This window comes from Molothrus aeneus, chromosome 20 (assembly GCF_037042795.1).
Source record: "Molothrus aeneus isolate 106 chromosome 20, BPBGC_Maene_1.0, whole genome shotgun sequence".
Classification (NCBI taxonomy): domain Eukaryota; kingdom Metazoa; phylum Chordata; class Aves; order Passeriformes; family Icteridae; genus Molothrus; species Molothrus aeneus.
Window position 1 is genome coordinate 3,592,665 of NC_089665.1, and position 11,748 is coordinate 3,604,412.

Here is an 11,748-nt window from a genome sequence, read left to right on the forward strand (position 1 = left end):
TGTGGAAACTTGCAGCTTTTGTAGGGACCACGAGCAAACCTTCACCTGAGCCAACTCCAACCCAGCCACTGTTTCAGCCACACCAACGGTGGGGACCTGTGGCCTCTCTTGGTTCTGCTAAAATTGGAGCCAGTCATCTGCAGCAGGAAGCACCTGACATCCCTTCTCCCACACCACAGCTCTAACCCCCAGCTCCCCTTCTCTGCTCACTCACCCTGAGTGTGGGCTGGGCTCTTTCCTGAAACACAGCTTTCTGATCTTGAAGAAGAAGGCTTCTAATGCATTTTCTCCCCATAAGTTCCTACACATCACTCCATGTCACCTCATGTTCTCCCATTTCTTTGTCACACAAATGTCTACCATTGCAAACCATAGCAAAACACATTTTCTTTGGAAGCTCTTCAGTTTTAATAAATAAGTATTCCAGATCTGTACATCAGGGCTCAGGAGACAGGGATTCTGTTTCTGGGATGATGTTCCAACAGTTGTATTGAAGGACTGGTGCAGTTTCTGAGGCTGGTGGATCTGAGTCTCACAGTTGCTGCTGGTTCTTTGTATCATTTTAAAACAGATACTGAAACATGAGGAAAACTGCCACAGACCAACACTGTGAATTACATGCCCATGGATAAGCAGGCATTTAATCCTCTTTAGCTGTTGTGAACAGGTTGGAATCTCATTCAGCTCCAGACAGCCACTGCTGTTATAAACACCACCTCTGCCTCGCCAGTTCCTCTCACATAGAAAACTGCTTCTGTAGGAGAGCACAGGAACTAAATCAGAACATAATCCCTCTGGTTTAATACACTGTGCATGAGTCACCCTGACAAATTAAGTAGCTGGCTGCATTACTGCTCAGCAAGTTAAGGATTCATTTCATGCCTGCCAGGAGAAAACATTTCCCACACTGGCCATCCTTGAGTGGACACGCAGAGAAATGAGATTGGGATGAGGAGCCTGGGGCTTGCCCGTGGTCACTGGGGCAGAATGCTTCCTCCACTTGCTGGTTTGCAGTTGGATTTCTGTGGGGCTTCAAGCAGTGCAGCTCTTCTTTCAGTAACACCCCTTGTGTGTCACTGCAGGCACAGTTTGGAGAAGAGATTTCACTGAGGGATGGAAACCTCCCCTCTCCCTGAGCGCTTGTTCGATGGGTGCCCTCTTACAGCTCAGCAAAAGATTTCTTCAGACTTTATGCAGAATACTTGAAATAAGAGGAGAAAAAACAGTGAGACCACTGAGTTTTAATCCCTGCTTTCAGCTTAACTCTGCTGCCTGCTACATTTTCTTTCCAGGGACAAGTAGTGACATACACTGCAAAATGCCCATGTCTAAGCAGAAACCCCAGTTGTGCTCCTGGAGGAGGATCCCTGATCAGAGCAGGAGGCACAGAGGCACCAGGAGCCCATTTCTCAGTTCAGCCTCCCTTGGTGGAGAACTTCTGCTGGCATTTGTTGGTTGGACATTGAGATTAGGCTACAACAGAGGCATCATCATAATGGCAAAAAGATGCCTGGCAGCAAGATAAGGTCAGGTTTCTCAGGGTGGCTTTTTCCAAGTCCATCTACATCCAGCAGAGGCAAATGCCCTAGTCTGCAGAATAGGATGACTGAGCTTTGCATGGTGGGGACAAATCTTAGGTATTCTGCATGGCTTCAGAAAGATCCAATTTTGGGACAGTCTGGGGAATATCAACCCCTATAAAACTAGAGCAGCTGGCACGTGGCATAAGGACAATCCCACTGGGCCTCTGTAGGCCCTCAAGAGGGTAAAAACCCAACAAGGAGAGTGATACTGGTCCCAGTCCATCTTCCAGTCTGGAGCAGGGTAACCAGCACTGACCAGCACATCATTCACTGTCCCTCAGTGCCATGCACCCTTCCTGCAGCTCTGCAGTTTTTTTACTGTATCTGCCTTGAGTAATTCCTCATCAGCAGCATCAGGCTGGTGCTGATGATGGGGAGGATGTGTGGTCATGACACAGCAGGCAGGGCTCAGCTGAGGGAATCCCTGCTCAGAGCAGGGGTTTGGGTGTCCCTGCCCACAGCATGTGGCAGTGCTGGCTCGAGGTACCCTGGAGCAGTTTGGGGTTCCTGTGCCCATTGGAGGAGGGCAGTGCTGGAGCTGGGACCTGGCCTTGGACAATTTTGTCTCTATTGGTCCCTGTTGGTCAGCCTGGCATCAGCCAGAGGTGAGGCACTGCCCAGGGTGGGCTCCTCACACTCCTCACTGCCCACGGGGGCTGCTGTGCTGGTGCTGCCAGCAAGGGCAGAGCTGCAGCTGAACTCCCTTTGGCATAACCCAAATCCTCCCTCCCCTAAATGAACACCATAAACCAAATCCTTCCACCCCTAAATAAACACCATAAACCAAATCCTCCCACCCTACATTACCATTTACTCTGTTTCTACCTTTGCTCTGGCAGCAGGGCAGGGCCTGACCCAGGCCCTGTGTTGATGTAGTCTGGCTCATCATCCAGGCTTTCTGTCGGTGGGGCTGTGGGTGAGGATGGAGCATTTGTCAGTGAGTGGTGTGAGAACACACAGTGTAGAAACACACAGACCCCTGACACAGCAGGTGTCCTGCCAGGATTTAGCCCTTGCTGCTGACATGTTTTTGTGCCTGGGCTAAGAAAACTCACATCAGTGTCAAGGTCTCCTTGAAGAGGCTTCAAAATTATCACAGCAAATTTGCAAACACTCTGGGCAGCTCTTCAGAGCCAAAAAAGAGAATGTGCAAACAGGAATCACTTTGCTTAGACAACTTTCACACCACAGCTCTTACATATACATGTGTACACTCCCCACTGTCCCCCAGGCCAGAACTGCCCTCACACCTCACAGGAAGCCACACATTAAATGAAACTTGTTAAAAGGTCAGCTTGAGAAACAGGGCCCCTGACCACAGCAGGAGAGTCAAGGGCTGAGCCACTGGGTGTGTGCACAAAGTTCTGTGGCACAGGGGATCCCACAGCTGGGCCTGTGCTGGGGCAGCCTCAACTGTAAGAGGATTTCAGACCTGAAGAGCAACATTCTTCTGCAGCATCCCCTGGTCAGGGTTTGGGCACAGCCATCCAAAAGGTGCCTTTTGAGGATGGCAGACACCACATCCCAGCAGAGCAGCATTCAGCTACAGGAGTGTGTTACAATTTGCACATTGCCTTGGATATTTATCACGGAAACTCGGGGAAAAAATTAACTCAAGGATGATGGCTGCATTGCCCTTGCATGGCCTATACTGGCCTAGTGCTCCAGGCACTCTGCCCATAAGCCCCATCCCCAAACAGCAAATAACAGCTGGGAACCTACCTTGCCCTTGCTGGAGCTTCCATGTGAGTATTGTCATGCTGTTCTCATAGTCCACAGCATCATCTGTGACAGGGAAGAGTTTGGACAGGACAACACTGAGCAGCAAATGGACAAAAAAGGGGCTCTGTGAAACCCCTCCTGCCACTGCCCCCATGCACGTGGCTGAGCTTCCAGCCAGCTCAGATCTGCTGCTGCTGCTGCCTCATCATTTCCCAGCCCTGGCCACGTGCCTGGATCTCTGCAGGGAGGGATGGGGATCAGACAGGTCCCTGCTGCTCCTGCCTCCTCTAATCACTCTGCACAAAGCCAGGCAGGAGCAGGGCAGCCTTCAGCAGTGCAGAAAGCCTGTGTTAGCTCACAGAAGGAAACCAAACTGACTTCCTATTTTGATTGCAACACCCCAGGACTGATGCTGGAAGCCCTGAAGAGACACTGTGGTCCAGTGTCACCCTCTACAAGCTTCCTGGCTGCAGCCTTCTTGTGCTGGATTTGGTGAGAAACCTGAGCTAGGGGCCAGAAATATAATCATCCTGGCTAAAACAACACTAAAGATGCAGACCCCAAAGCTCCTGAATTGCTGCAGAAACCACCAAGTCAAAGGCACCAGGGTGGGGGTATCACCCTGTGCATTGTCCTGCAGAAAGGGGAAATGTTCCAGGCCTGCTCTGTGCCTGCAGCAGCCCCTGTGTGCCAGCTCCATGGACAGAGCTGGCAGGAAGAGCTGAGCTGGGAACATGCAGGTTTCCCTTGGCTAAGCAGTCACCATCCTCCTCTGCACTTGGTGTGACACACATGACCTGTGGCAGCAGCATCCTCACCTGGATCAGAGCCCTGAGACACTCCAATGGTGACATTTTCATAGGAATAGGAATCCTCATCTTTCTCTGGGGGAGAGAAGAAAGAGGAGTCACAAAGGACCTATGGAAGTGTAAATGACCTGGGAAGATCCCTCAGCACCTGTGGGCTGTATCCCACAGTGAAATGGAGATTACCTAAAAAATTGTCATAGTGACAGCCTGTGGTGACCAAGGGATGGAATTGGGTGCACAGGAGTGCAATCACCAATGGTTTGGGGCTGTCCTGTTTATAGGCAACAGAGGGACTGATGGGGGCTTGGACATCCCTCAAATCCCACAGCTCTGCTGCACCCCTTTAATGAATGCGTCCCCTGGAGCCCCACTTGCTTCAGCCATGCACGGTGATGCACAGAGCTCAGCAAGAGCAGTCTCAGCAGCTCCTGGAGCCCAGGGACAGCCAGGCTGGGTGAAGGAACCCACCTTGCTTGCCTGGAGACCTCACACGGGGTGGATTGAAGAGCCTGCTGCAGTTGTAGTAGTGATCCAGAGCCATGGGCTCCCTGGGAGGAGAGCAGCACTGTTATCCCTCCTGCCCAGCTCAGGCTCCCCAGGCTGAGCTCTGGGAGCACCAGGACAGCACTGGGGCCAGGATGGCTCCACTGCACGGTGCTGGCAGCAGCTCAGGGTACTTACACATAGGCAGTGTCTTCCTGCAGGCAGCTCTCTGCAAGAACAAGGGTTTGCTGTCAGCACCCAACCATGGCATCAACCTGAACCGCTGGGCACAGCTGGACAAACCCCCAGCACAGCCACAGCCCCAGAGCCTGCCCCAAAGCTGGACAAACCCCCCAGCACAGCTGGACAAACCTCCCAGCACAGCCACAGCCCCAGAGCCTGCCCCAAAGCTGGACAAACCCCCCAGCACAGCTGGACAAACCTCCCAGCACAGCTGGACAAACCCCCCAGCACAGCTGGACAAACCTCCCAGCACAGCTGGACAAACCTCCCAGCACAGCCACAGCCCCAGAGCCTGCCCAGAGCAGGGCAGGGAGCACAGGGAGGGAGCCCTGATCCAGCCCAGCTCCTGGGAAAATCCCGCTCTCCACCTCTCATGGACACATCTTGCCAGCTGGCAGGACATGGGGAATGTGCTCCCTGGCTTGGGGAAGCAGAGCACAGCCCCACACAGCAATAATCCTCTTAGGGCAAGCAGCAGCTCACCCTGCCCTGGGAGGGAGCAGCGGGCTCGGGAGCATCCGCCCCCCTCTGCCCTGCCCTTAATCAGATCAGATCAGATGAGATCAGCGTGTGGCTCACAAAGCAAAGCAATCTCTAAATGGACGGAGCCAGAGCTCTGCCAGCTGCAGTGCTGCCTGCCTGTGTGCTCCCTGCCAGATCCCATCCCCTGGAAATCCAAATGTGCTCCCTGCCAGATCCCATCCCCTGGAAATCCAAATGTGCTCCGTGCCAGATCCCATCCCCTGGAAATCCAAATGTGCTCCCTGCCAGCCTCCATCCCCTGGGACCCTCCCATCCCCTCCAGCCTTCTTTCCCAGCCCCCCAGGCATGGCTGCAGCATTTACCTGCCAGGAAATTCTGGTACCTGGGCTCGTCCCTGCTCCCTGGGGACAAGAGAGGGACACATTACACATGAGCTCAAGCTGAGTGATGGCAGCAGTTTGGCAATGGAGGGAGGCACCAAATATTTCAGCAGCTCTATTCCCTCAGCTCTGAGGTCAGGGGACACGAATGCAAGGTTGGACACTCCAGGGTACAGGAGCTGGGACAGCCAGGGGTGATGTTTTAAACAATCTGTGCCTGTGGCTGTAACCAGGACTGGTCAGCCACAGCAGGATGAGCACTGGGCTGTAAACTCAGCCCCAGGATAGACCCAAATTAAGATGGATGTGGAACAAGTCCAGAGGAGTGCACAAAGCTGCTCCAAGGGCTGAGTCCTCTGCTCTGGAGCCAGCCTGGGAAAGCTGGGGTTGCTCAGCCTGGAAAAGAGAAGGCTCTGGGGAGACCTTTAAAGGGGAGAGGGACTTTGGACAAGGGCTGGGAATGGCAGGACAAGGGGGAATGGCTTCCCACTGACAGAGGATGGGCTTAGGTGGGATATTGGAAGAGGTTTTTCCCTGTGAGGGTGTGAGGTCCTGGCAGAGGCTGCCCAGAGCAGCTGTGGCTGCCCCATCCCTTAAACCACCCAGGACCAGGGTGGACAGGGCTTGGAGCAAGCTGGTCTAATGGAAGTGTCTCTGCCCATGGCAGGGGGTGGAAGGAGATGATTTTAAGCTCCCTTCCACCTCCAACAGCTCTGAGGTTCATTGTATCTGTGCCTGGCCCAGGAGGCTGCTCACCATATCCAGGGTGATGGGAAGCACTGAGCTCCTTGGTGGCTTTACTGAAAGAGAGAAAAGAGACCTAAAATGCCAGGTCTGAGCAAACCCTAGCAGCAGTTACACACCATCAGAAGGACCACCCATGAAACCTCCCTGTGAGGCTATCAAGTACACACATGGAACAAGGGGGGATTAAGAATTTGGAGTAAAATCCCAAGTTGGTGATAACTTTGCTTGAATATTGCAGCAGAGTTACAATGGCAGTGAAGTTATTGAGGGTTTGGGTGATGGGGAGAAGGGGATTTATTTTTTTTTTTTGATTATCACCAAACTGCTTGTAAGTGAATAATGGCCATTTCTTTTCCATGATGTAGCTGTTATGTAGAGCCACAGCTCACTCCCCTGGGTTTGATTTAATCAGTTGCCAAAAAAATGCAGCCAGACTGAGCAAAATCCAGAAAAAGTCCAAATATACTATTGACCATCAACAAGTGAAGAAACCCAATCAAGTTGAAGATGTCCCTGCTCCTCACCAGGGGGTTGGACTTGATGACCTTGAAAGGTCCCTTTCAACCCAAACTATTCTTTGATTCTAAATACAGCCCAAGCCATATCTATAGGGCCCAGAATGCAACCCCAAATGTTCATCTATGTTGGGTGAATTTCATCCAACCTTGGCTCTAGAGCTAGATTTTATTTGGGTTTTTTCCTACCTTGCTATTGATGAGTCCTCAGGTTCCTTATTTTTTTCCAGCCTTCGAGTTGCAACTGGCAAGAACAACAACAAAATTACTGTGTTAATTAATATGGCAGCAGCAGATGTGTCAAAGAGCACACAACATCCACCAGAGAGGGATCCCTGGGACTGACAAGCATCTTCCCAAAATAGCTTCCAGATTGTTCCTTCAACGTTCAAAAACGGTCAAAGCAATGAGCAACTGGAGAAAAAGCTGTGCAGACCACAGAGCTTGCAGACACTGCTGGAGGAAGCTCCGATCCCAGCTGCTGCCCTGTCACCTACGGTCCCCAAACCCGCCTGATTTGGGGCCACTGCCCTCCCTCCACACTGCAAGGGGCAGCCAAGGGTTTGGCCAGGCTGGGATGAAAGACTTGCAGGGGGGTTGAGGGGCCTGGAGCCAGCAGAGCCCTTGGGCAGGGCAGAGCCATCTGCAGATGGACTCATCCCACAGGGACCTGGCAGCTGCTCCTGGCGACACAAAACTCAGAATTTCAGCACTGAACCCACTGCAGGAAGCAGTGAGGGGGGTGATGGGTGAGTCACTCTGTCACCCACATCTTCATTCTCACAGGGTGCCCTGCATGGCTCCAAGAGGTGTCACTTTTCAACAACATCACTTTAATGAATTATTTTCGATGCAAAGGGCACTTTTTAAACCAGAGCTCAGAATTCACACAGCTAGAAGCATCTAAGTTGGCTTGGACACTCCAGGTCTCATCATTTCCTGGCCTGGCCTCAAGGTGACCCTTTGAACATGACTTTCCCCCTGTTGTGTGCATGCAGGGCCCTCACCCCACCAGGCAGGAGCCACATGCAATGCTCATACTCACTGGTGTGGGATCGAATCACCTCAAATCTCTGCTGGCTCTCGAGCCTGGAAAAAACAGCAGTACAAGCTCAGCTGAATTTTGGGGTTTATGACAGGGAAAACAGATACAGGGGAGCTGAGTGGTGAGTGGAGGGCAGAGAGCACCATGCTGGGCTCTGTGAGATGCCAAGCTGCATTGCTCAGCATGTCATGCAGGGCCTGTATGAGCTGGGAGCATCTTCCTGGACTCTTCTTTGATCTTTTAAAGACAAGATGTGGTTTTGGAACCACTGGTAGAGCAGCCAACATCAGCAAGGGAAGGATCCAGGGATGAGGAAGACAACATTTAGGATAATTCTCATAGGAAAACATCATTCAGGATAATTCTCATTCTGATGTTTCAGCTACCAAAGGCCAGAAGAACCATTTTGCCCACAAAAAAATGGATGTTCATGCATGAAATGGCTTCAAACCCCACTGCTGCCTCTGCCCCTCCCATCATCCCTTAATATCAACATGAATAAAATAACATTATCAATGACAACCTATGCCCTGGAACCTCTTTACTTTTTAGTTAATAGGAGAGCTGCTTTCAGAGCACAAGAGAATTCAACACCTTTTCTACTGCAGGTGTTTCTACACAGGTACTTATTAATTCCAATTTTGGGAACCCTTTCCCCCTTCTTCCTTGGGGTTGCCCCATACCCAGCTGGGATTCATGGCCCAAGGCTGTCAAAAAACCCAAACATGGAGTCAAACCATTTTGCTTTCAAACCACACTTCCCAAAAGAGCAAACAGCCCCACAAACCTGAGCCCAAACCACCCAACCCAGGTATAAATTTCAAGAAGTTGGGACAATTCAGCAAGAGTCCATGAGGGATGGAGCCTTCAGAGGCTGCTCCATCACTCTGCAATGGATCACTCTGGAGCCTTTCCCCACAGAAAGGTTCCCAACCCCTTGGAGGCCTTGGCAGAGCCACATTGCAGCTCCTGTAACAAAGCTTACAACCCAACTTTTCTTTTTTTAACATCATTTACTGTGGTTTGTCTGTTGCTGAAGGAAACCAGGGGCAGTGCATGTGTGTACATTGCATTTCCTTCATTTCTTGTGCTGCAGGTCAGTGGTTGCTCTGGTACATGGTCCAACCCACCCCAGCCAAGGGAAGGGGCTTCTTTGTGGAGTAAATAATCTTTCCATCTCATCTCAGGGCACAGCAGAACAGGATAAAAACCTGCCCTTCTCTCCCAGACCTTTTCCAACTAGTTAATGATTCAATGTCACCACAGTCAGAACTTCACTTTCATTTTGGATTATTCTCTGTGAAGGCATTGCCCCTTCAGCAGTACCTTGGGCTGGGGCACACAGCCTTGCACCCCATCCTGGCATTATTTCATTTTATAAAAACCCAGATTTCAGCTTGGGTCTGGCTCTGGGGCTCATCCTGGGTGATTTGTTTGGGGGAGAAGCACAACTGGGAAAGGCAACTTACTGGCTCCTCCGCTCGTTCAGCTGCGCCTCCCGTTCGGTAGCTGGAAGACAAGGGAACAAAAAGCTCTTAGAAAGGATGATTTGGAGTTAGAGATCAGAAAGGCCAATAAAATGCATTCACAAAGCTTCTTCAGCTCATCAGGACAGCAGAGGCAGGGAGCAGCAATTGCAGTAGGGCTTTGATGAAATTCTTTTAAACTATATTTGCTTTGTGGTTTTTGTCTCAAACCCCACAGAGCAAAGCAGCCAGTCCTGCCCCCAAACCCCAAACTGCAGCCTCCTCCCCATTAAAACCCACCCAATGCTCAGGGAGGGGCTCAAACCCCAGTGGGTGCTCACCCAACCCTCTGTGTGAATTCATCCTCCAGACTCCCCTTCCTTGCCTGCCCTTCTGCCCCAGACCCTGCAGGGTTTGTGTCACTGCAGCTCATCCTCCCAGCTGGAGTCCCAGAGCCACCCACCACAATGACCATGCAGAGGGATCTCAGAGCTACATCTGCCCCAGGGAAGGGGGGCTGCACTTTGGGGTGCTCCTTCCCTCCTGGCTCTGGCAGAGCCTCTTCTGTGAGGCTCCAGCTCTGGGAGCATCCCTGGGGAAGCTCATGAACCTGCTGGGGAGAAGGCAACAGCAATACCCTGGAGAGATCCTCTGTAGACTCCAGGCACTCCCCACAGCTCAGAATGATGAAAGATAAATACTTTACCCCACAGTACTCTGCAGCTCTATGTTAATTTATCCTGGTTTTGTCCTTCCCATTGGCCTGTTGGCTTTCCCTGCCCCTTTTCCCCTATATGTTCATGTTCTAGAGAGTTCTCCCTTCCCTGTGTTCCCACTGGTTTGTGTAACCCCGCCCATCCACCCTGGCATTCCCTATTGGTCCCTTCCCTGGATTTATACCCTGGACGGTCCTGTGTCTGTGTCTTTGGTTCCAGGACCCCTTCTGAGTTAGATGCTAATAAAGTCTTGTTGGAACTCCACACCTGGACCTTCCTGTGTCATCACTGTTGAGTTACTTCATGTGTCTGTACATCTGTCTGTCTGTGTGTGTCTGTCTGTGTGTTTTTGCTGGTACTCTCGTGGCTCACACCTGTTGGCACAGGTGCTCTTGGTGAAGGTTGTGCCCACCACCACCATGGACCACAGCCAGTCCCCAGAAGGGCAAAGCTGAGCAGAGCCAGACCCACACGGTTTGGGGGGGACATTCCAAGAGGGAATTCCAGCCAGGGGTGGGCAGCACTTACCTGAATGCTGGCACCTGATGCAGAGGCTGACGGCCGCCCCGAGCAGCATCAGCGCCGCGGCCGCCCACAGCTCCAGCTGCAGCATGGCCCAGCCAAATCCAGCCTGAAACACAGCCAGGGGACCCCATCAGCTGTGGGGGCACAGGGGGCTGTGAGGCCATCCCTTGTGGCATTCCCATTCTCTGAACAAAATCCCTTTGCCCAGGATTTTTCTCCTGGGAAGCTGAGAGACCTCAGAGAAAAGGAAAACAATTCTGATCTCATTTGCTTCTCCTGTGTTGTGCTCCTGTGGAATGTGTTTGGAGATTGTTTACCCACAGGTGATTGTTCCATTGCATTCTGCTGGGAGTTGTTTTCACTCTTTGGCCAATCAGGGCCAGGCTGTGTCAGGACTCTGGAGAGAGTCAGGAGTTTTCATTATTATCTTTTTAGCATTCTGTAAGTATCCTTTCTGTATTCTTTAGTAGAGTATAGCATTCTTTAATATAATATAGTATCATAAAGTAATTAATAAATCAGCCTTCTAAGAACATGGAGTCAGAGTCATCATTCCCGCCTTTCTTGTGGCATTCCCTGCAGATACAATAATCCCTCAGAGAGCTTTTAGCCCCAAAAGCCAGGTGCTGTTTGCCCTCCCACGCCCAGGGAGCTGCTGAGGATGCAGAAGGGGCTTTGGGCCTGTAGCACAGGGCAGCAGAGGTGATGCCCTTTCCTCCACTGCTCTGAATCACTCATTCCCAGTCCCCAAACCCACCCTGCTGCCATCAAACCTGTCAGCAGACAGTAATCTTTTGATATCCAGAAGAGAGGGCAAAAGGGAGGCACTTGGCAATATTTAAACAGTCAAGACCTTTGCACAATGTGTTCTGGCTCTTTCCTGCAGCTCAGAGGGACTCCCCGTGTGAAATTCCCCATTCCTTTTTCTGCACTGAGCTGGCTCAGTCACTGGCTCTCCCCTCCTTTCCATGACAGGCTTTTTCACAAACAGCAGCTAACAGTTTTTAACAATCACCATGATTTGGCTTCAA

The 11,748-nt window shown here is 51.5% G+C and overlaps 1 protein-coding gene across 1 annotated transcript; it reads right to left on the minus strand.

The window, feature by feature from the left end:
- Positions 1 to 436: 436 nt before the first annotated feature.
- LAT2 (linker for activation of T cells family member 2) lies at positions 437 to 10,817 on the minus strand. Its single transcript, XM_066563625.1, has 12 exons — positions 10,721 to 10,817; positions 9,480 to 9,519; positions 8,011 to 8,054; positions 7,155 to 7,209; positions 6,460 to 6,503; positions 5,686 to 5,724; positions 4,796 to 4,826; positions 4,583 to 4,662; positions 4,124 to 4,189; positions 3,306 to 3,368; positions 2,409 to 2,493; positions 437 to 1,201 (listed from the first exon to the last, which is right to left on the minus strand). Exons 1-12 carry the CDS (start codon positions 10,803 to 10,805, stop codon positions 1,183 to 1,185), a joined length of 651 nt encoding a protein of 216 aa, XP_066419722.1. The 5' UTR covers positions 10,806 to 10,817; the 3' UTR covers positions 437 to 1,182.
- Positions 10,818 to 11,748: the final 931 nt, after the last annotated feature.